This window comes from Balaenoptera borealis, assembly GCF_965194805.1.
Source record: "Balaenoptera borealis genome assembly, chromosome: 13".
Lineage (NCBI taxonomy): Eukaryota > Metazoa > Chordata > Mammalia > Artiodactyla > Balaenopteridae > Balaenoptera > Balaenoptera borealis.
In genome coordinates this window covers 84,951,055-84,976,548 of record NC_138870.1, presented here as the reverse complement: position 1 = coordinate 84,976,548, position 25,494 = coordinate 84,951,055, and the positions used below count along the sequence as shown (strand labels likewise).

General features: G+C 39.5%; 1 protein-coding gene across 1 annotated transcript in view; it reads right to left on the bottom strand.

The window, feature by feature from the left end:
* Positions 1-941: 941 nt before the first annotated feature.
* The window catches only part of SLC17A8 (solute carrier family 17 member 8), a 58,646-nt gene continuing 34,093 nt past the window's right edge, over positions 942-25,494 (bottom strand). The window contains exons 5-12 of the mRNA XM_082350277.1: positions 24,346-24,433; positions 19,582-19,668; positions 19,084-19,223; positions 18,803-18,952; positions 17,692-17,824; positions 10,793-10,903; positions 5,798-5,925; positions 942-4,376 (exon numbers count right to left, since the gene is read on the bottom strand). Coding sequence (XP_082206403.1) covers positions 4,032-4,376; positions 5,798-5,925; positions 10,793-10,903; positions 17,692-17,824; positions 18,803-18,952; positions 19,084-19,223; positions 19,582-19,668; positions 24,346-24,433 — 1,182 coding nt within the window. The 3' untranslated portion in view covers positions 942-4,031. The remainder of the gene's footprint in view (positions 4,377-5,797; positions 5,926-10,792; positions 10,904-17,691; positions 17,825-18,802; positions 18,953-19,083; positions 19,224-19,581; positions 19,669-24,345; positions 24,434-25,494) is intronic.

The window sequence follows — 25,494 nt, the reverse complement described above, 5'->3', positions numbered from 1 at the left end:
TATTTATTAATAAATACTTGGGAATAAGTAGTTGAACTTTCCTCATTGAGTTCCTATGAGAATTAAATGAGATATGCATGGAAAGGGCTTAGAATAAGGCCCTGGACACAGTAATAAATGAAATGCAAAGAAAAGTTCAGCTTCCCTAGCCCTTCAAATTGGTCCATGTGGCTATTAATGCCAAGTTTGAATCAGGCCAGAATCTGTTGTATTCTAATGACTATCAATTCTAATAAAGATATAAATCTTCGTGGTTTCTCCTGGAAGGGGCCCAAATATCCCTTCCATACACGATTTGCTCCCTACAACTTAGTTCAGATCTCCCAGATCATCTGGGTGGCCCAGAATATCTCAGCCCTTTCAGTTGGATTAAAGAGATCCCAGAATGCTAATGCCTTCCGGTTCCTGGAAAAATCAAACAAAAATCATTTCTGGAGAGAAAAACCCCCACATTTTTTAAGCCTAAAATCATTTCTACAAACAAATCTTCAAATACGATTTTGGATACAATCAAAGAAAGCCAGGCACAGACTGAGATAATGTGAATAAGAATCAGCAAAACCAGTAGGAAATAGATAAAGAATTACATGGTCTCCAGATATTGGCACTGATCAGACTTTAAAATAATTATCTGGGTTTCCCTGGTGGCGCAGTGGTTGAGAATCTGCCTGCCGATGCAGGGGACACGGGTTCGAGCCCTGGTCTGGGAAGATCCCACATGCCACGGAGCGACTAGGCCCGTGAGCCACAACTACTGAGCCTGCGCGTCTGGAGCCTGTGCTCCGCAACGAGAGAGGCCGCGACAGTGAGAGGCCCGCGCACAGCGATGAAGAGTGGCCCCCGCTCGCCGCAACTGGAGAAAGCCCTCGCACAGAAACGAAGACCCAACGCAGCCATAAATAAATAAATAAATAAAATTAAAAAAAAAAAAAAATAATAATTATCTTCTTGTGTTCCAGGAAATAAAATACAGGATTGAAAATCTCAACAGAGAACTGGAAATATTTTTTTTAAAGACATAGCAGAATTGAAAAAGAACCACTAAAAGTCCTAGAACTGAAAATACAATAACTGAAATTAAGAACACAATGGGTGGATTTTTACGAGACTAAACCTTGCTAAAGAGAGAAATAAAGAACTTACTTAAAAAATGAGTCAGAAGATCTCCAGAATAACAAAGACAGAGGCAAAAGGCTGGAAAATACAGAGGAGGTGGTCAGAGTCCTACCCACAGTCCAGCATCCATTTAACTGGACTCTCAGGAAAAGCATAGAGAGAGAAGGGAGAAAAGCAGTATAATAAGAGAGAATGGCTGAAAAATTTCCAAAACTGGTGTAAGACATTGAGCCCCAGACTGAAAATAAAATTAAATGGACTTGGCAGGGAAGAGAGAAAGGGCTACTTTTTTAAAAGTCAGAGGTGACTCCAAGATTTCTAGCTCCAGCAAAAGGGTGATGTGATTAACTGAGATAAGAAACAGGGAAGGAAGGCGAAGTTTGTTGGGCTCAGAAGGAGTCAGTGTGAAATAGAAATAGTAGATTCCAATTTTTACCTGTTGAATTCAACACCCAGGCAGGGATAACAAATGTGTCATTATTTCTTGAATAATTATATTATTCTTGTTATGTTCATGTTCCAAAACATGTTCTTGTTCCTTGTTTTTATTCTTTAAAAAGGATGAAACTTTCTTGTCTCAAGAATCCCACATCCTCAGGCTTCCTTCCCTTCTTGCTAGAGTCCATGGTTTGCCTCTAAGAGCTGATCTACGAATGGATATTTGCAGCCAAATGTACAATAACTTGCAAAGTACATCTGCCTGATGTTCAAATGTAATTATCTGTTCATTGCAACCTTCACGAAACCCATCACAACAAAATAATGTGTTTTCTAGTTTTTAACACCATGGACCCCATTTTTTTAATACTATAAGGGCAAGTGACAGGCACCCTGTCAAAAGTGCTTTGATTTATCGAAATGTGGAATTTCTACATATGACCCTGACGTCAAATATGGAGTAAATACAACTTTGTGTCACAATCTACAACATTACCTTAAGGATTACCATGAGTTTTTAAAATAGTTATTTGACTTCATTAACAGAAGAAAAAATAAAACACTGACTACCATAAATTTCTCAATTTTTTTTTTTTTAACTTAGAAAACAGCACGACTTTCACAATAAATCCTGTGACTAATGGGTGAAAATGACATAGCATGCTTTGTTTTCAACTGCAAAGTTTCCAAAAAGGTTAAAAGATAATAATGATGATGATAACTAATGTTTATTGAGCATTTTCTACATGACAGGAACTGTTCAAAGGAACTTACATGGATTCACTCATTAAAGAGATTTAAAGATATATAACATAAATGATATACTGATGACATAAATAATACTATTTAATGGAAAATCAGGCTTTTTTTCAAAATTATTCTTTTTATAAAATACACTACAATTCTGCTGATACAATTAGGGACCAGAAATATATATATATGAGAGAAATTAGGAGAAAAAAAAACCACTTTACAATAACAAACTACAAGTAAATCTGTAATTTTTCCTGCAATATTATATTTTTCTTCTGAAAGTAGAAATAAAATTTTCAAAAACAATGAACAGGGAAATAATTTTATTTTCAAACAACCTTTTACATGCCAACATTAAGTTTTTAAATATCATTAAATTTTAAAATATATTTAGAGAGTATCCATGTTATTGCCTTATGCAAAGATTAATTTTTCAACACTATGGGTCTAGTTGTCCCAGAAGTTTACATTCTAGTATTTCACTGTTTAACTAATGCTGTATTATTGTGGTTTCACTGAATATCATTCCAAGTAGAGTCATTAGGAATACTTCAATCATAATTTTGTATAATTTGATCAAATTTCCTAATATCACCAGCAGAAATGGCTAAAGACATACATTTTTTAAAACAGAGGACTCTTCTAAGAGAATTTTACCTAATAAAATGCATGAACCAACTTCATAAATTACTAAACGTCTTAAAGATTTACAAGTAATTTGGAACATCATTTAACCACATTCTTGATATTATGAAGGGTTGAAATTTAGTTCTTCTCAGCCATTCTGACCATCAGATTCCTGGAAATTTGCTGTGTTGCTTAGCTTTTTATTTTTCTTTGTTTAACCTATTTGAATTTCTCATATAGTCTGTGACCCTTATTATTTAGAAAAACTATGGATTCACAGAATCATTTGGCTCTTCAGACCACCTAGGACCCTAAAGGTCTTTGAATCCAGTCTCTCACACAATGTTTGAATGTTCTCTGCCACGTCAACCCAAATGTTTTCCATCCCCCATGCCTGCCAAAATAGGGAATTATCCACACGACAACCCACTCCATTTTCAGTTTTCATTATTAAAAATGTCTTCTCTAATCTGAAGTGAAACCTTCTTCTCCAAAACTGCCACCTATTTTGGACCCCACCAATCTCAGCACTGTCCCTGGCAGGATGACCTTGGGCAAGTCGATCTCCTGTTGCTTTCGTTTCCTTAGTTGTAAAATGGGGATAAAAAATATATGTCATAGGGGTGTGGAGATTAAATAAGAATGTTATAAAGTACCTGGCACAATACAGGGCCTTTGTAAGCCGTGGCCTTTATTAGGAATAGGAAACCCTCCTCTGCATGGCGGCTCTCAGAAATGTAGTAGCAGCTATTGTTTTCTCCCCTCCAGGCCAAATATCCCCATTTCCTTCCATTTTTCTTTGAAAAACATGGTGTTGTCTTTCTTATTTTTCTAGTCACTCTTTCCTGAATAAGTTTAGTTCTTAGAGAGAAGAGTCAACTGCCAATCAAAAAAATTATAGCCACCCATTTTATCAACTTAGAGCAGGTTGTCATTGCAAGATAATATCTATCTTTTCCCTATTGCTAAGTAAACCTCCTCTCCCCGTTCCCCCACATCCAGTGTCCCTAGAGTTGACCCTCTGGCAATAGAAAGCAATAGGTATGGATACTTTCTGGTTCTAAAGTGAGGAGGAGCCAGAAGTGCCCCCTCAGACATTAGGATGTATCTGAGAAGTTTCCCTCTTCATTCTGGTAGGACGTCAGCTCTTCCTCATCAAGAGTCACCCCTCTCTGTCCTCTCCATTCCTTCCTCTGGACTTCACAATTCTGGGTGGTGGTTCCATATGACGTCTTCTTTCTGGGACTTGTGAAACTCTCATGGTTGAGTTCTATCTCCTCAGCTAATTCATCTCTGTCAATGATTCTGCACTTCTCCTCAGAAAGGTTCTCAGGGTCAGCCCACTCCTGTTTCTCCCCAGAAGCAAAGACCCCATAGAAGATCACGCCACTGTAGTGCACCAGGGCGGCTATGAGGAACACATTCTGCCATTCCTCACGGCTCTAAACAAGGAAACACGGTACCAATTAATATTTTAACCAAAAACAGAGATTAACAGTATCTTCTGGAGGCCTCCACTGGGACAAAAGCACTTGGTCACCCCAAAGGCAAATGCTGTGCTTCTCAGGAAGACATGTGGCAGGAGCATGCCCAGGACCCAAATGGAATTTGAGTGTTTAAAAAATGAAAGTTAAGACTACAATGAATATGCATTTTTTTAATTTAGAAAAATATTTGCAAAATAAACATCCTGTAAATTCCTTGCTGCACCACTTCACAGCTCTTCTATATATACAAATGAGGTTTCCGCTCACATAATAGGTTAAATTAAACTTGCTTTAGGAACCCACCATTGTAAATATCAGAGGTCTCCCTCTTGCTTGCTTTGGATACATGACAATTTGAGCCATGAAAATGCTCAGTATTGACTGTCAATAGCTTATTTATAATCATATTTTCTATGAAAATATAATATATCAAAAATAATGGGGAAAAAAAATAATGGGAATTTGTGTTTAAAGTTAGGGGCAGACAGTATCCGAGATTTAATGATCATATTACCAATCCTTTCATCTCATGAACAGACAAAGCGTGGATCCTCTGCCTATAAAATCCCCAAAGACCACCCTACTTTTCTATCAAAAGATAAGAAAAGTTATCCCACACTTTCCTCTCCAAGAAGCTGGGAGAATTTCTGAAGTCATATTTGCAATAGGCAATCCAACAACAAAAAATAGTTGGGTAAAAACTCCATGGTATCAAAAAATGTTTATTTGCAGAAAGCAGCAACTAAAACCCTTTCAAAGACAGAGATTAAGAAAACATGTGGCCTGTGGCTGAACTCTGGATGGATCTGGGATCTTCCTGTACCACCCACCCTAGGCTAAATACACAAATATTCAGTAACGACCTAGTGCCACACCCGCTTAGGTCCTTAGGAAGGGTCGTTAATGTCTTATTTTCTTCATAATAAGGAAGTATAACTGCACTAATATTTTCATGCTGGAACATGCTAAATGGAAATGGGCTGTAAAGTTTAATTACTTATGATTATAAAGCAATCAGGTAATTTATTTATCCTGAGTTGATTACCTCAGTTTCTTCTTTGTATCTCTAAACAGTCTAATGGTATTAACACCTCCCCTCCACACACACACACACACACACACACACACACACACACACCCCTTTTATTTCTCAATTTAAGAAACATAGACGCAAACATCAGTCAGCCCTGTTGCCATCAATAAACAATAATTTTTTAAAAGAAGAAGAAGAAATTTAAAAAAAAGAAAAGAAGTTCAAGTGACTCAGCCAAGTGAAGGACATACACATTTACACAGACTGGGGTAGGGCCTTGAGAGTCTGTGCAGTGCTTCAGTCCCCTGATACCGTAACCCACAGCCCCAAAGGAAAACATTACCTTGTGCTTGGTCATCGCGCCCACAATGAGGGGACAGACCATTCCAGAGAGGGTTCCCACTCCGTTTGAGATCCCCATGAGAATGCTGGCATAGCGGGGGGCAATGTCCAAGTGGTTGACATTAAAACCTACAGTGAAGCCAAACACCTCAAAATCAGACTCAAGAACAGAATTCCAAATACATTTTGGAAAATACTAACTTTCCCCAACTCTCATCAATCTATTTCCTCTACATGTAACTAATGGATACCTTTACTGGAAGGGCTGGGTTGAGAATTGTCAGGCTGTGTCTGCACATAGCAGAAAAACATGCTATGATTGATTATCAATGACTACCATGGGTTCTCCATGGGGGGAATTATGGCACCTGTACCTTCTAGGCTTAGAAGCCCAAAACAGTGGTGTTTGGGGCAATACTGAAAAGCCCGAAGCCTGGATCACATTTATTCAGAGTAAACAATCACATGATCACGTAGAGTGTGCTTAGAAGCAAACCCTGCCTCATAATATCCTCCCTCCTAGCTCTCAACTCACTCCCAAAAGTCCACCATATGTAGGTCTGCCTTAGTAGCCACATGGCATAATGGAAAGGGCTCTTTTTTGATAAGAAAGATTTACACAAACATTGGCAGAATCCTCTGCAATTTTCAAAACACTTTTACATACATACTTGATTTGGAGTCTGTAAATGTGGATTCAAATCTTATTCCTACCTCTTAAACAAGTCATTTTTTAGGACTTTGTTTCCTCATCTCTAATTTGGGGGTAATGTTACTACTTAACTCATAAGGATGCTGTGAGATGAGACTCAGGGGAAATATGTATGCAAGAGCTCTTGGCAAACAGCTAGGCTCTGGTTACTATCATGATTACCAATACCAGTACTACTTCTGCTGTTGCCGCCGCTTCTAAGCACGCCCCTCTCTTTGAGGTCTTCTATCTATAGATAACTCTGCTAGGAGTGGTAAAATAATAAATCACCAACACCTCACTATTAATCTGCTTATCAGGAGACAAGAATGAGTGGGATGAAGGAGGAGTGAAGGCAGAGGAGGAATAAGGCTTTGAAAGAGGAGGCCTCAGGCGCTGGGAACCAGTTCCACCAGTATAGCCCAGGGGTGCATTTTAGAGTCAGACAGACCTCGGACCTGGCAGCTTAACTGAGATGCAAACCTGGACAAAGGATTTAAACTTTCTGAACCTCAGCTTCTTCACCTATAAACTGGGATAATCAGTCTTATAGAATTGTTGTAAGAATTAAGTTAAATCATATATGTTAATTACATAGGTACATAGAGGTGAAAGCCAACATATAGGTTCTTTACGGTTAGTTATCCATCTGCCTTGTTTACCACAATCTTCCCTGAGCTGGCAAAGTGTCTGGCACATAGTAGGCATTCAATAAATAGTTGTTTAATTAATTACCAATTTGAGCTCTGAAATTACAGCAGGGGGTTGTAGGTTTTGTTTATTCATATTTTTATTTTCCTTGGTCTTGCTTTTTAATTCTCTATTTTGTGCAAAGAACTTGAAAACAGAATTTAAAAAAAATATTTTTCTTAATCTGGCACATTGGCTGGTTGTTTTTTTTTCCTACCTCCATTCAGAGACAATTTTGAGAAAACCTTTCTGGAATAAACATATCTTCTCCTTCAGGTCAAAGTGGCAGAAAATCAGAATATAAAACAGCTGCAAGATTAATTAATCTTACTGTTGATTTGAATGAGGTAAACAGTTTATTAGAAAAGAACCCAGAGATAAGAAGCAATTAGTATGATTGGCGAGTATTATATTCTGATACAAAGCCTAGGCATTTGTGTTCAGCTAAAAACAATGTCAGAAAAGCCATTTAGGTTTCTAGCTGCACAATACTGATGTTTGGGGGGAAAATTGTTGAGAAACTGAGACACTGATAGATTTTTTTGAAGCAGGCACACAAAGTAAGTTGCACACAATTTGGGAGAGTCAGTCTTCTCTACATAGGACATTTTCTAAAGCAGGCCTCACCCATCCTTTGTTTTTTTTTTTTCTATATTGAAACTTTATTACAAAGTTATAAAGCAGAGCTCTTTAACAGAAAATACACATTTGGGTTTGCTCTTTTTTTTTTTTAACATCTTAATTGGAGTATAATTGCTTTACAATGGTGTGTTAGTTTCTGCTTTATAACAAAGTGAATCAGTTATACATATACATATGTTCCCATATCTCTTCCCTCTTGCATCTCCCTCCCTCCCACCCTCCCTATCCCACCCCTCTAGGTGGTCACGAAGCACCGAGCTGATCTCCCTGTGCTATGCGGCTGCTTCCCACTAGCTATCTATTTTTGGGTTTGCTGTTAACACCCAAGTACATCTGAGAAAATATTAATATAAGCCACTTGAAATAACAGATTCACATCCAAAAGATTTCAACAAATTTATACATTTTATATTGAGCACTTTCCATCCCTTGTAGCTTTCTAATCTCACCTGTCTCAGCTCTCTTGTCCATAATCAGTTCCTAAGCTGAGCAAGTCTTCCTTGGCAGATAGCAGATCCTAAGGAATCATCATCCCCATGACCATAATCCTCCCATAGTCTCACTGTTGGATCAGATAAACCTTTATTCCAATCCTAATTACTTAATTTACCTGCGTAAGTTAAGTCACGTTTCCAAGCATCAGTGTCGTCACTGACAAAATGAACATAGCAATACCCTTCTCATCGGGCTGCTACAGAGATTAAATGAGATTATATCTAAAAAGTGGCCAGCATTGAGTAAGTGCTGGGAAAAAAAAAAAAAAAGTGGCAGCTGCTGTGATTTGGGCTATTGGATTTCTCTCCTTCTGATTGTGGCTTAATTGGCAATCTGGGGACAATATGAGCCTGAATATTTCAATATCTCTTGGGACAGGATACGAAATTCTTTGCATCACAGGACTATCAAAGAAAGGTGTTCCTTAACATCCTACTAGAAACAAGTCATTACTGCTCTATCCTTGCTACTCAAAGTATGGACTATTGATCAGCGGCATCAACATCACTGGGGAACTTTTTAGAAATGCAGGATCTCAGGCACCACTCTGGACCTACTAAATCAGAATCTGCATTTTGCAAGATCCTAAGGTGATTTGTATGCACACTAAATTTTGAGAAGCACTGGACTAGATTAAATAATAATTGAACCACAATAGTGAATATTTATTAATTGTTTTATGCATCTGGTACTGGGCTAAGATCTTCTTATGCTTTATTTCCACTAGACTGTAAACTTTATGAGGACAGAATCTTTAATTTTTTTTTTTTCCCTGCAATATCCCCAGTGCCAAGAACAGTGTCTGACTCTTGGGAAGTGTGAGTGAATAAATGAATGATCTCGGCTCATTGCAATCTCCCAACAACCCTATGAAGTTGCCGTTACATTGCTCCAATCTCTAGATGAGGAAACTGAGGCTTGAGGATGTAAATAACTTAGCATTTTTTTTCTTTTATAAATAGTAAGTAGTAAAGAGGGCCCTTAAACCCAGGTCTCTGTATCCCCAAACCCGCTGTTAGCTGCAAGCTACTTTTAATGCAGACAGTTTTTCCTAATTTAACTATTTATCAGCTCTATTTACAGTTGACCCTTGAACAAAGCAGGTTTGAGCTGCACGGGTCCACTTACAGGCGGATTTGTTTTTCAGTAGTATATACTACAGGACTACGGGATCTGTGGTTGACTGAATCCTCAGATGAGAAATTGAGGATACAGCAAAACCCAAGATGCGTAGGAACATCTTATACAGAGGGCAGACTACAGGGTATAGGCAGATTTTCGACTGTGTTGGGGGTCAGCACCCCTAACCCCCGCATTGTTCAAGGGTCAACTGTATTTTGATAAGATCAAGCCCCTGTTTTATGTTAGTTTGGACCAGAGGTTCCATGTTTTTCTGTTCTGGGATGTTACCACCCTGTTTGATCTTTAAGACAGCCCAGAATTGTGGAAAGAGCACAGACACGAAGCCTGGCAGGACTGCACCTTAGTTCTTCCTTTGCTACCAATTGTGTGACAATAGGAAAGTCCCCAGTTTTCCTGAGTTTTAATTTACTCCTCAGTAAAATAATGGTAATATCACTTGCTTCATAATTTTGTCAGATAGATGCAATATATGTGAAGTGTTCTGTAAATGACACTTTTTAGTCCTACAATATGTTTTTAAAGTTAGAAAAAAAACCTGAGTTTTACTTTTTCACCCAGTTTTGCATAGGGAACTTCTGAAGTCTGTAAGACATGATATGCTAGCACTGTGACCTCTCACACAGTAGGCTGGTTTCTGCTCTGGTAAAATGGGAGACTGCTAGCCCTTAGGGTAGCTGTGAGAATTACAGAGGTTAATACACAGAGTGGGCTTTGAACAGTCCCCGGCCCAGAGTTTGTGCCTGATCAATGTTAGCTCTCATCATCACCATTATTATTTTTACCTCCTGCTCTAGCCTGTTTAGAAAGTCACATCACCTCTCTGGACCTGCATTTCCTTGTTTGGAAAATGAAAGCCACGGAGTAGACAAAAATCTAAAGGAGAGTTCCACCCTTAAAAACTTCTGATTCTATGACTATATGTCAAATGACTACATCATTTGACTTTTGAGTTAATATTAGCAGCTCTCCAATAGGAGGTGAGGATTGAAAAGGTCATGAGAGCCTCCGTTAGTTAGGGTGACCTGGTTCTGAAGTATGAAGGTGTCACTTCGTCCAGCAACACACGCGCTGCCCACGTCCCAGAGGCAGCGCCTGCACGTTGTTTGTTTCCAAGATGGAGAAAGTATCAACGATTCCAGCTTGACTGGGCTCCTAAGCCTGGTTCTCAGTGATCTGACAAAATCATCCCCACTAGATGAAAGTCTCTAGCCAGTGGCCCTGATCCTTGGGAATGGCTTGGCTACCAAAGGAAGATGCTACAATATCTTTTCCTTCCTTCCTCCCAAGTCTTGCTGGATCTATGGAAAAGATTTGGAAACCCAAAGGACACTTTACCTGAAATAGCAAAACCACTAAATCCTACGGCAAGCACCAGAAAGGAGATAGCCACCCCTTTGGTATGGGAAAAGCCAACCACAAGGAGTAAGGTTGCCTCCATGCCAAAACCTGCAAATGGAAACAGCAGGGGGGAAAAAGTCATTTTCATGTCAATCAGCCCAAGTTCATGAATTTATCAGATAAGAATCTGTTTTTATTTCCATGGACCCAAGTTTTTAGTACACACATTCTGGCACAATATTTACAATCTTATTGGGGTGTTTCTTGACTACATGACAATGCTAATATTACCCAGGTGTTCTGTGAGCCTTCCAACATTTTCCTGGTGTACTTTGAACACTGAATGGTCCCGGGAGGTACGATGATGCCCATGGGATGAGAAATGTTTATTATCAGTTGTTCATGGGTAGTTCCCCCTGCCATTTCTAAATACTAAAACCATCAATGACTCTCCTTTGATTACACAAGTGATGGTCTCTCACAGAAAAATGAAATAAAAATAAAATTAAAAAATAAAATATTATTATTGCCAAAGGTGACTAGAAAGCTGTAGTGAATATCTGAAACAAAAAGCAGAGTCTCACCACTTGTAAAGCATAAGGCAGAATCTTCCCTTTCAGAAGTTTGCCAAGCTCTCAGGTCTCTATAAAAAGCCACGAGATATTTGCACAGAAAATACAGCAGGACAAAAGTACTTTCTGTTCCTTTCATTCAGAATAAGTGAATCCAGCACAATAAAAAAGAGTAAGGAAATTATGAAGATGGTCCTTCTCATCAACACACAGACACACACACACGCACACACACACACACACACATTCAGCCGATAGCAGACAGAAAGATGATATAAATACCATTTCCAGGGACATGAAGTACCCTGGGAGGTAGAAGACAATGAAATGATGCTTCATACTGGGGACCGTCTGCTGATTCCAGACATCACCACACATTTGTCCTCTGAGTTACCTCAAAGACAACAGGCCCAAATCAAGTCTCTGTTCCCCTATTTTCAGTCTGAAACAAACAAAGCAAACCACCACCACACTCTTTCTTCTTCTCTAAATTAAACTTCTATCCACCTGTGTTTAGAACCCAGACTTTGTCAGACAGGCCTGGGTTCAGATTCCATCTCAAAATCACAAATTGTGTGATCTTGGACAAGTCACCTCACCTCTTAGATTCCTCATCCCACCCCCACCCCCCAGGCAAATGGAGCTCATAATACAACCTTGGAACACTGGAAGGTTAAATGAAATTGGGTATATAAGGTGTTGAGCATGGTTGTTGGCCATGGGCACAGCTCAACAAATGGTAACCAAAAGTCCAATGCAGAAATCTCAGAATCATCTTGGACTTCTTTCTCTTCCTCAGCTTTCACATAAGATAAGAATCCATGGGTTTGGCCTCAGAAATATCTGTCAAATCCGACCTCTGCTTTCCCCTCCTCTGCCATTGTCTTAGTTCTGGGCGCCACTATCTCTCACCTGGACAACTTCAATAACCTCTTTACTGTATTGGTCTTCCCATCTCTTCTTCCTCTGATCCATTCTCTAGATCATTATCTTTCTAAACCACAAATCTGATCAGTTGCCCCTTTGCTTAAAACCCTCGTCAATGGTTACGTAGTATGAGTACAATGCTGTATAATAAATCCCTCCTGCGGTTCCAGCTTCATCTTCAGCCATCCTCACCTCCTTGCTCACCACCTGTAGCCCGTAGAAAGCCCCCTGTTGTCACACAGATCTATCCGCTGTTTCCTGATCACAGCACTGTTTTGTGCCCATAATGTATTTCCACAGACTGTTCCTTCACCTGCAGTACTCTCCTCCCACCACTTCTCTTTTCTGGAGAAATCTTACTATTCTTTAAAGTCCAGCTCAAATATTGCCTCCTTTAGGAAGCTTTCCTGACAACCCTGCCCCTCACCCACCAGTAAAGCTGACGTCTCACTCTTACTCATTTTATAGAGCTTTTCAACATTGCCTTGTAGTTTTTCATTTGTATTTCTGCCTCCCTGACAAAACTATGATATTATCCAGGGAAGGTACCATATATATAGCACAGAGCCTGGTGAGTATGTAATGGGAACTCAATAAATAATGCTTGATGAATTAATGTGAAGGAAAGAAAGGAAAACCAAGACAAGTTAAAACACAAGCTATTTGTATGAAATATGTTAATATAAATGTTTCAGACATTACATGAAATTTCTAAAAATCAAAAAAAAAAAAAAACACAAGCTAAAGCACTTTTTGTAAACCTTGGTAAGTTGCTTACCTGTCTGAGTCCCTTTCTTCAAAACTATCATAGAAATAGGGCAAGCCTCAATAATTGTTTTACTTGGTCATCTAAAGAGGGTCAATGCAATTATGGGTGCAGAGGTGCTTTTTAAACTGTGGGCTTTACAGACTCACTCATGTAGGGAACAAACTAGTGGTTACCAGTGGGTGGGGAGGGAGGGGCAATGTAGGGGTGGGGGAGTGGAAGTTACAAACTATTGGGTGTAAGATAGGTTCAAGGATGTATTATACAACAAGGGGAAAGTAGTCAATATTTTGTAACAACTATAAACGGAAAGTAACCTTTAAAAATTGTATGAAAACATTTTTTAATTTTTAATAAATAAAAATTTTAAAAAACTGTGGACTTTATACCATTACTACTTGTTATTAATTTTGTTTCAACAGTTTAAATTATACATAAGGAAAAACTGCTAGCGTTTTGTATACTGTTTGTGTTTTAGAAGTGGCCTGTCTTAAGCAACAAGGCACATGGCTGAAACTTCCTTTAACACTTTCAACAAAGTGGTACCAGAAAGTTAGTTCCCCCAAAGAATTAGAATAAAGACACGTGAAGAAGAAAACCTACAAATGATACACTGATTCTTCTCTAAGGAAAAAAAAAAATCTTTGCCAAATAGTAGACTTCCAAAGAAAGAAAAACCATTTAAGAGCCTAAATGGTTCCTATCTACAGTGAAAATGCTAAAGATAGAACTGTACGTTTCAGGAGCTGAAGGATAAAATTTGAACTTCATGGGTAATCAAGAGATCCTGAAAAGTGAACCTATTCAGAGCTGACAAGAAAAACAGAACAAGGATTAAAAGGCCTGAGAAATTTTTTCATCTCCCCTGAAGTTCACACAGGCAACTGATTCGGCCAGACTAGAATTTTTGACGTCACTCACACTTTCCATGTAATACAGAGGGAGGTATAAGGATTTGACATCTGTCTTTGAGGATCTTGGAAATGTGCCCTGATTCCGAATGAACTAGAATAGAGCATCATGTCTTAAGGTGATCTGTTTGCTTTAAATGATTCTAGCAGCAAATATCTCTTGCCTATGGAAAGAAAAGAAGGAGGTGGCAGACTCCACGAAATGTGTGATCTTTCTCAGATGAGAAACGTCCTCTGTATTTTGGCTTAGAAAATATGAAACCAACTAAAATTCTCTAGAAGATCATGTAAGTGCTTCATTATATCCAAATCAATCTGGCTCATTCAGTGATGGCACAAAACTCTGTCTTTATCTCTAATGCAGCATCTCTGTGTTTAAGCAAGCTGGGAAAAGCATGGTCTTTTAAAAATTTTTTTCTATGTATATCCCACTGGTTCTGCTATGTCAAAATATAAAATGACATGAATAGACATGTGAAGAGATTTTTTTTCTTTTTAAGATGGGATAGAGGCCGGGGAGATTCTATGAATGCATTCTAGTTTCCGCCAAAAAAAAAAAAAGGAAAAAAAGGATTTACTCTCAAGGATTTAAAATATTTGAGAGTTGTCACCACCACCTAAACTACTAATTATGAAGAAACAATGGCAAAGGTGATTGAGGAAAAATTAAATATGAACAAGACATTCCTATGAAAATGTTGTTAGGGTCTTCAAGGCATCTGTCTTTAGAAGAGGTTGTACAGGTAGAGTTTAAACACAGAATTTTCTTTCAAGTTCCAGGTTTAGAAGTTGCATATTTTTGGTCATGGGAAATATGATTGAATAGCATATACTTATTGAATGCTTCCTTTGGAAAACTTCTGTTTTGTCAGTGTCTTGAACACAGGAGAAGACAAAGGCACTAAAATATGTCAAGAACATTCTGTTTGCTGAACTCATGCTAGGTGCATATATACATTGTCTCATTTACAATCATAACAATCACAACAATCATCTGAGGTAAATACTATTATTCAGATATTAAAGAAGAAGAAAGTAAGGCTCATGGAATTTAGAAATCCATCCACTTCAGTGTCGACCTCCACTGACACTACTTTAGATCAAGCCACCATCTTCTTTTCATGGAATGACTGAAATAGCCTCTTAGCCAGTTTCCCTTCTTTTACTCTAAGTTCTATTATTTCGATTTGAAAGCATAAATCAGATCATGTCCCTTTCCCTCCTTTAAACCCTCCATCTGCTCCCCAATGCACCTCAAGTAAAACCCAAGCTCCACGTAGCTCTGTCTACAAGGCCTCCCGTGATCTGGCCCCAGCTGTGCACTCTGATCCCATCAATGTCACTCTCCACCTCACCCACCAAGCCCCGACCATTCTGACTTTCCTTCCTTCTGTTCTCTAACATGTCACAGTCATGTCTGCCTCAGGGCCATTGCACATGCTATTCCCTCTGCCTAAAATACTTTCCTGCAAGAGCTGTAAGAAGGAAGTACATGATGAGTTGTCAACCAAGTGTATAGATAGAAGGAGCATTCACTGGAGGCTGACGTAGCCTTAACAAAACACAAGTGAAAAGACTTGAGCTGATGTAGTAGGCTGTGTGGGGGGGACTGGGTTGATTGGTGAAGGTGAGCAGAACTCACAGTAAAGGGAAAGGGAGTGAGCAAAGTCAGAGACAGCAAGATATATTCAGGGCCTGGTATGGAGGGCTATTCAGCTGGAACAGAATCTGATAATTAGAGGAGTGGTACTTTGACTGCTATATAAGTTTCTGATTGCTACTATAACAAATTACCACAACCTTAGTGACTTAAAACAGCACAACTTTTTTATCGTATAGTGCTAGAGGTCAGAAGTCTGAAATGGGTCCTACAGAGCTAAAATCGGGGTGTCAGCGAGTTGCATTCCTTTTGGAGGCTCTGGGGAAACTCTCTTCTTACTTTCCGAGCTTCTAGAGTCTGCTTGCATTCCTTGGCTGGTGGCTGCATCATTCCAACCTTTGCCTCTACTGTCACATCTCCATCTCTGACTCTGACCCTCATGCCTCCTCTTATAAGGACCCTTGTAATTATGTTGAGCACACACAGATAATCCAAAATAACCTCTCCATCTTAAGATCGTTAATTTAATCACACCTACAAAATTCCTTTTGCTGTATAGGGAAACACATTAACTAGTTCTGGGAATTAGGACATAGACATCTTTGATGAGGAAATTATTCTGCCTACCTCAGCCGCCTTGGGGAGGATCGTGAAGGCAGTGCCCCAGAGCTTCCCCTCCTGCCCATCAGAGAGCAAGCCCATACCTGCCAACCTTTAAGTTCAAGTCAAGGGTAGGCCCCCAAATCCCTGCTTGGGGCCAGCAGTCAAACTGCTGGGAGCCCAGATGCTGACAGGTTATTCCCAATCTCCCTGATCAGACTTTATTCCTGAGATGCTGTGCGATGAGATCGTGCCTGCCCGCTCTTGCATCCCTCCATAGGATCTTCACTTCTAAAGGGCCCTGACCCATCTCATCTGGTCACAGTGCCCCCATTCCCTCCTTTCCAACTTAATATCCCAGTTATGAACTTTCACCCATAGATGGCGCTGTCCTCTACCTCCCACCTGCCCACCCGGACCCCCTGTCCCCTGGAGAGATAGCAGTAGTGACTGTAAGCATTGGCAATGAGCTCAGACAGACCTGGGATCTCGCACAGGATCTGCCACTTGAGCAAGTCACTTTATTATACCCCAGTTTCCTCACTGTAAATTGGGTTTAATACATAACAGCACTTGCTCCACAGGGTGGTTATGAGGATTAAATAAAATAATATGTGTAAAGAATTTAGCTTAGTGGCTGGCACAGAAAGTGTTCATTAAATGCTAATTTTAAAAGCAAAACAAAAAAGATAAGGAGAAGGTCGAGGGTTTTAAAAAGGTGAGTTGTCATAAGCATTGTAAGGATTCGTGTTACTTTTACCTACCTCTTTTGGAAAATCGCCCAACTTCTATTTTATCTTTGCAAAATCAAAACATGAAACAGGAACTAAATAACGCAGGGAAGAGGATGGTGTGTGTGTGTGTGTGTGTGTGTGTGTGTGTGTGTGTACACCCCATGCACAAGCGTATGTTGGGAAGAAAGAAAACTATTCAGAGAAAATACTTTTCTTATGTTTCTTACCAAAGCATGTATATCTGTAGAAAGGGAAGGGGGAGATAAGGGAATAAACTATAAAAGCAAAGGATTATATTTGTGGAAGGATATATGTGAAAGATAAAAAATAAACAGATAGATACCAGGAAATCATGTTGCTTTGGCTTAAGAATAGATGAAAGAAGCATTTCTGCAGTTGCCAGTGTATATTGATGTATCAAATAAGTTGTCATATCTCTCTCTTTTTTTTAGTATTTCTTTTCTTTTTCTTTTTCTTTTTTGGCCACGTGGCTTGTGGGATCTTAGTTCCCCAACCAGGGATTGAACCTGGGCCCTTGGAGGTGAGAGCACAGAGTCCTAACCGCTGGACTGCCAGGGAATTCCCAAGTTGTCATATCTCAGGTCGGACAAATACAGGCTGAATGACCACTAGGCAGGGGTGTGATGGACAGTCAACTGGGGGATGGACTTAGGAGCCTTTAAGATCCTGCTCAGTGATTAGACATAACCTCCAAAATATGGTCTGCAATTCAGTTTCATCTCATTCTATAAATGCTGCTTAAGCCACCTATGAAATCCACAGTACCTCCACAGTTCATGATTTTTCTGACAGCAGTTGTGGTCAAAATTTTTCTGCTTCTTAAATAATCAGCCAATTGTCCTCCAATAGGCACAATGATTGTCATAACCATGTGTGGGACTGCTGACAAGAGACCCACCTGGAATGAAAAGAAACAATGAGCTATTTTTAGCTACTTCTGAGAGAGGCACTTCCTTAACTCCCTGCCTCCGCCATCTCCACCGCACCCCTCACCATCAGATTTAATCATCTAATTATATGGGACCAAGGTAGGCCTGAATTCTGTAATAAATAAACAATGAATGAATGAATGGCTTTAAGGATAGACCAAATGTCTCCTCCATCAGATCGGAAGCTCCTTGAGGGCAGAGGTGACTTTTATTCATCACAGGCCCCAGCACGCAGCAGAGTGCCCGGCACATGGTAGTTAAACACTTGGCGCAGACTGAGTGTTCTCCGATGGCAGCCACTATGGGCTGTGCTAGCTCTTCCATGGTCACTTCTGACAGTACCTGTAGCCATGCAGACATCTACCTCTACTAGGCTGCTGTTCTTTCCCTTGTGGGAAGGAGGCTTAATTCTTTTATGATGACAGTTTATGTTTTACCATTCACTCTCTTCCTCCCTGAAACACAGACAACCTAATGGCAATGGCTGGGGACTTTGAAAAAGTTCTTTCTAAACCATACAAAGCTCTGGCCGTTATCGCTATGACCGCGATCTGCAAAATGAGCTTTAAGGTTCTTACCGCTCCTCACTGAATAATTTATAGGAAAAACAAAAAACAAAACAAAAACAAAAAAACCTCTCACCCTTAAATCTTTTGATCCTTGCCTAATATGCGGTCCTTGAGTCAGCTTCAAAAACACTTTGAGATCAGGTATAATACAAATCTTTAAAAGCAGCTTAATACAGCTCTGATCCTTACTAAGAAGAAATTAGATAGCTATGTATACTGTGCATAGAATGTATAACTTGTCTGATCTCCAGGGTATTAGGTGTCACAGAACCGTTATGAATTTTGATCAGCAATTTACTTATTTTATCATGCAAAGATTTTCTCAGTAGAAGCAAGAGATTTAAAGTTCAAGAACATTTGAAGCATCTGTGTGTTTACCTTACTTATTGCAAATCCAAAGACCTCTTCAAAATAAGCAGGCTGACTTATTAACAGCAAGTAAAAGGTCCAGCTTCTGCAAAAATTTGCCACAATGATTGCGTAAACCGGCAACGATGTAAAAATTCTTTTCCATGGTGTATTAAATTTCTAGGGAGTAAAAATACCATGGGATTTTAGTGAATATACTGACAGATTATTTTTCTTAAGAGGATAAGACAATCACTGAGCGAAATACTCATAAAAAAGAGGCAAGTCTTCATCTATCCGTCTCTACTTACACTGAGACTAACCAAGTTGGCTCCTTCTCCTATACTTGTCTCTATATAGGTCCTTTCCTCATGGGATATTGTTGGGTGAACTGCTGGACACTCATAGGCCTGCAACAGCCAAAACATGTACCAAATAATCCCAAACATACCTGCAGTTGAAAAACAAAAGTCTTGATCATACAGTCTCATTTTCTTCCATCTCTAAGTTTGTCAAATTTCAAAGTATTCTCAAATGGCACTATATTCAGCTAGGAGAAAGTGTTTGGTTTATTTTTCTGTTGTTGTTATTATTAACTGGTATTTAAAGAAAGATAATGTTCTGCTCATTAAATTCAACTTTCATATAAACATTAAATGAATCATCGCTAGACAAGTATTCCATTTATATGATAAACTTGTCTTAGTAATCTCTATTTTCATACAGTAAACTCTTAGCCAACCCCATTAGACAGTAAAATACCACCTCTATGAGTCACCCAAGGGAACTCATGAAATCAAATCACTCACCATAAATATAAAAGACAGAGGCCCATCCCATGTACTGTACCAACACGCCGGCCAGCGGCATGGCAATCACTGCCCCCGCGTAGGAACCTAGAACGAGAAAAGGTTGAGGGAAACTTACCAGTCGTCATGCAAGCCCTTTCAAACCATTTAGAGTTCATGTGGTCGAACTGAGGATGAATCAAACTGAGCAGGAGTCATGAAAAGGAGCAGGCAAACTCCCATTGTGCCCAAAAACAGGGCTTCCAGGAGACAAAGTTCACCAGGATGCCCTTTAACTTCCTCCAGACACCATGGAGGGATCAGACAAAGATGGCTCGGGCACCGTGATTTGGAATCACAAGAGAATGGAATGAAAAGATGAGAAAAATCTAAGAGAATTCTGAAAAATTCAACCAGGCACAATATTCGGTGCAGAAGACAGAAAGTGAAGGAACATATGTATCTACCTCTCAGGGCTCACAGAGCAGGATTATCACTGTGGTCTTTATTTATCAAAATTTTTTTTTCTTCCAGCTTTATTGAGATATAATTCACCTAGGTCTTTAAATGAGGGACTTCAAACTATGAAAGGATCATGCTTTTAGAGTCTCGATTTTTTTTTTTTTAATACCAGGAAACAGTTAAATTTCAGGATGGCAGGATGACCAGGATGGCTTCTGTCTCCATCCACCTCCTAAATATGTAAGTTTTTTAGTTTATTTCTTACTTTGTAAATACCTAACCTTGTAAATACTTACCTATATGTGGATGTTTATCTTGTCTAGACAAGACAGTGAGGGCTAGAGGCAGTGACCTCACCTCCACTATCTCCTGCAGCTCCATGATACCTGCTGGAGAAACGTGAGCCCTGCAAACTCCCAATAAATATTAACTAAATCAAAAAAATTACTATCTGAAATTCCCTCTGGGTATGAATGAAAAAAAATTCTTGCTTCAGAAAAAGTGAGCCGCAAAAGGAAATCCTGTATCCCAGAATCCAATGCTAAGAAAGACCTTCAGGAAATGGGAGCTTGGGGATCTTCCAGAGAAAGAGATTAAATCCCACCTTTCTAAGCTGGGCCCAACTGGTTATGAAAGGCCTGACCTGGAATCCCAAGTCTGAACATCATAACACCTGAAGAAGTCTCTCAATCTCTCCAAATCATTTTCATTAGGTAGAAGATGGAAGTGAAATCTCTATCTCACAGGGCTGTTTTGAGGAGCAAATAAATTATTAGATGCAGATGCTCTAATTAGTGCTGCATAAACACCAACTATTACTGCTACTGTCATGTACAGAATGACGGAGCACTTTTTTTTTTTTAACCTCAGACTTCCTCAAACCAATAAGGCAAGCATTCCAGGACGTATCATTAGAAAGAAGAGCTGCAGGCCTAATTCCTCTGTGGGTGTGGAGAAGGTGGTCTTCTTTCCTGGACCAAATACCCTGGGAGTTGGGGGGTGTGGGGCCTCCAGTTTAGATGATGCAAACAGGGAGGGTCAGGGGATAACAATCTATAAGATGCATTGGGTGCTTTCTGTGTGCTCTCTAGTACTGTGCTGAGTATTCTGGACCCCTGATTTTACTTAACCCTTTTTTCAACCTGGTAACATTGGTACCGGTGTCATCCCAATTTTACAAGAAGGGGAGGGGAGGGGAGGTAAATTTCCTGAGGTCACATAGGTGTGAGTGATAGGGACCCAGGTCTGCAGGAATCCAAAGCCTTTAACCTTAACTACTTAATAATTCAGTCCTGCTTCTTTCGCTCAACAATACCCAATAATTCCTCACAGTAAGAAGCATTCATTCACTGAGGAAATTTTACAACTTGAAATTGTCCTTCCCTGTCTTTTAGATGAACTCTTCCTCATCCTTCCAGACATGGCTGAATGTAATCTCCTATCACACCCTGAGCATACCCCAACAGGGCTCTCCACCCATATTGCCCTCACTGCACCTTGATGCCTCTCTGTGGTCACCAGGGAAGACAGAGGAGGCCCTCCGATGCTTGTTGCTTGGCGTGGAGAGAGGGGAGTGGCTGAACGGGGGATGGGAGAGTCCCCAGTTCTGTCCTCACTCTCCATGGGAATTCATATCTTTTTTTCCCTCCCTGAGCCTCCACTATAAAATAATGGAGGTAGAAAAAGAAATCAGATTTGTGGCTATCAGAGGCAGGGGTGGGGAGAGGGGAAATTAGATGAAGGCAGTCAAAAGGTACAAATTTCCAGGTATAAGATAAATAAGTACTAGGGATGTAACATACAACATGATAAAGATAATTGACACTGCTGTATGTTGTCAAAGAAAGTTAAGTGAGTAAATCCTGAGTTCTCATCACAAGGAAAAAAAATTTTTTTCCTATTTGTTTGATGTTGTATCTATATGAGAGATTAGATGTTCACTAAACCTATGGGGGCAAACATTTCATGATGTATGTAAGTCGAATCATTAGGTTGAACACCTTAAAATTATATAGTCTGTATGTCTCTTACATCTCAATAAAAGTAGGGGGAAAAAAACAAAAACAAAAATCTATGCCTTTGAATAAAGCCAGTTTCACTTCTAAAAAAAATTAAAATTAATTTAAAATATAAAACAATGGATGTGACTAGGTGTTTTCTAAAGACCCTTCCAACTCCAATATTTTTGAAGCGTAAGAATCAATTATCCCTAAGCCTGGGTTTACTTCTAATGACATTTTCCCTTGGCTGTTCTTTGAAACCAAGGCTACACCTTAGCTGGGAAATGTAATAAGGCCTGTGACCTTGATCAGGTAACTTTCCTTGAGAGTCAAATCATTTCTTTAATTAGCCCTTTTAGAGCTATAAAGACACTAAGAATGGGCAGTAGCTGCTAGTTATTCTTGTTTTGCTGGCAAATCAAAATGAAAAGACTTACAAATAAATCATCCAAAGACAATATCAGGGGACTTCCCTGGTGGCACAGTAGCTAAGAGTCCACCTGCCAATGCAGGGGACACGGGTTTGAGCCCTGGTCCGGGAAGATCCCACATGCCACGGAGCAATGAAGCCCGTGCGCCACAACTACTGAGCCTGCGCTCTAGAGCCTGCAAGCCACAACTACTGAGCCCACATGCCACAACTACTGAAGCCTGCATGCCTAGAGCCCATGCTCCGCTACAAGAGAAGCCACTCCAATGAGAAACCCGCACACCGCAACGAAGAGTAGCCCCTGCTCGCTGCAACTAGAGAAAGCCTGTGCGCAGCAACGAAGACCCAAAGCAGCCAAAATAAATAAATAAATAAATAGACAATATCAATAGGTCAAGGTCAGCTGGGGCAGAATCTTATATTCTTCTAGAGGTGGTATAAAATCAGTAGTGGAGGTAGAGATGATCTTGAACTTCAAACAAGAGGACAGAAATAGTTTCTAAGGACAAGAGAGGCTAAAGAAGTAAATACATCTCTGCTGTGCATGCATTTCCAAACTAGGCACAAAACAGACACTTGGGTGGATATTTCACACCAGATTCCCTGGGATCCTTTATTACTACTACTACTACTACTACTTAAGGAGGTAAAGAGAGAGAGACAGAGGGAGAAATAAATAATGATATTCAGAGAAATAAAGCTTCCTCTTTAGCTAAGAAATACAGGTTAGCTACAGTTAGGAAAGACACGCTAGCCTGAAAAACTAAGCAGGACTAAATTCTGATCCTAATTCTACGTGGACCCGTTGTGACTTTTGTGGCCTAAGGCACTTTTGTCTTTCTTGGCCCCTTCTCCCATAAATATATTTGAAAATATTGGTGGCAGCATGTGCTGTTCTTGTTCAAATGTTAATCAATACCTAGTAGACTCTTCTGAACACTGATTACTCTCAGAGATTCATAGAGGGGCCAGTCCCAAAGACATGGCTTCAAATGAGGCAACCTTAGCAAGGTGAAGTTTGGAGACCCAGGAATTTAAGTCACATCACTACTTAAGAGCCATTAATTTACTTTCGGGTAAGATGGATGGTGTCCGCTTCATTTTTATCTGGAAGATAATGGCGAAAATTGATTAAACAGCTTCTATGACAATGTGTACATAGTAGTGTGTAGTGAGGAAAGTTCTGAATCAAGAACCAGGTGGTCTAGATCCAGTTCCTTAACTTAGTAGCTGTGTGACCTTGGGCAAGTCGTTGGACTTTCGTTTCAGTTCAATGAAACTAAACTTTAAACTTTAGTTTTAATTTCTTCATTTGTGAAAAGGAGTGGGGGCCTTGATGATTTTATTGATATATCTTCTGTTTTCAACTTTGAAAAACATCATTTGTTGGCTAATCCTACAACCACCTCCAACCCCTTCTTTCTTACCTTTGTCTATTAAAGATGCTAGAAAAACTAGGCACTTGCTTTCCTAGCCTCCTCTGCAGTTAGTAAAGTATATGACACAATTAGAACCAAGGAAATATAAATGGAAGCCTGCTAGGGAGTTTGGGAAAGCTTTTGCTTTCCTAGTGAAAGGAACAGACATGGTTAGGACACCTATCCCCACTTCTTTCTGCCTTTAATGTGGACTTGATACCTGGAGCTGTGACAGCCATTTTGTGAACATGAGGAACACGCATGAATGTAAAAAGTTATCACTCTGAGGATAGTGGAGTAAAAAGTCCAAACGTGCATAGTCCCTGGATAGATCACAGAGCAGCAGAATAAATACTAGCAACGATTTACCTTTGGACTTCTGTTATGTGAAAAAAATAAATGATATTTAGTAGGGTCTTCACTTGAAGCCAAAAGCATTCCTAAATGAAACTTGTTATGGTTCTAATACACTTACCACAAAAAGAAGTTGTGGCCAGTCGGCTTCGCTCCAAAGGCGGTGCCCACTTACTCCACATCCCATGGCAGGCTGGGTAGGTCACACCCTGGCAAAACAGTTGAAAATAGATTATTTGATTTGACTCCAGTTTCTTTTTGTGTTTAAAACACAGGTTTTGCTTCTTTAACACTACAATTCAAAGCCTAATTTACAGATACTAAATAACATGTGTCAGCTATTTTGACTCATGGCACAGATGCTGAAATTCAAAAACTAGTTCAAATGTAAGCATGGTGGGGAATAGGGAAGGGGTCTTTATATTTCATATTATTATAGAATATCAGTGTAGAAAGGGATTTCCACAACCAGCTGGTCCATCCTGTCATTTCAAGATACAGAACCTGAGGCTCAGAGCCATTAAATGACTAGATTCTAGTCTTCACGGCTGCTAATATCATGTTCTTTCTACCATGTCAGTATTTTCCGAAGTGTGGTATGTGTCCCTCTAGTGGGATTGAAGTTGAATTTAAGGTGCTACAACAACCTACATTTTTTATTATAATTGTTACATATATATTATAACATGCTTTAGAAATAAAATATAACTAGCACATCAAGCCCATGATATCAAAGATATTGTTGCTTATGATAGGTTCTTTTATTTTGTTTTGAAGTGAATTGATCTAGGGAAAAACTATAGGCAAATAATAGTATAAATCGTAGCGTGGATATGACAAAAGTGACAAAGGTTAGAGGTGAATGACTGAGTTCGGGAAACGTTTCTCTACAACAGGTATTGGCAAACTATAGCCTGATATGGCCCCACCATCTATTTTTGTTCAGCCCTCAAGTAAATATGGCTTTTACATTTTTAAGTGGGCAGAAAAAAAAATTGAAAGAAGAATAATATTTCCTGGCATGTGATAATCATATGAAATGCAAATATCAGTGTCCAAAAAGTTTTACTGGAAAGTAGCCATGCCCACATGTTTACATATTGTCTCTGGCTGCTTTTGCATTACAATGGCAGAGTTGAGTCATTGCAAAAGACCGTAGTATGGCCAGCAAAGTGCAAAATATTTACTTTATGGCTCTATATTATTCTACCTCCTTCATCAAGTTAAATCTCTGTGTAAGACTACACCCTTGGAAATTTACAGATTTATT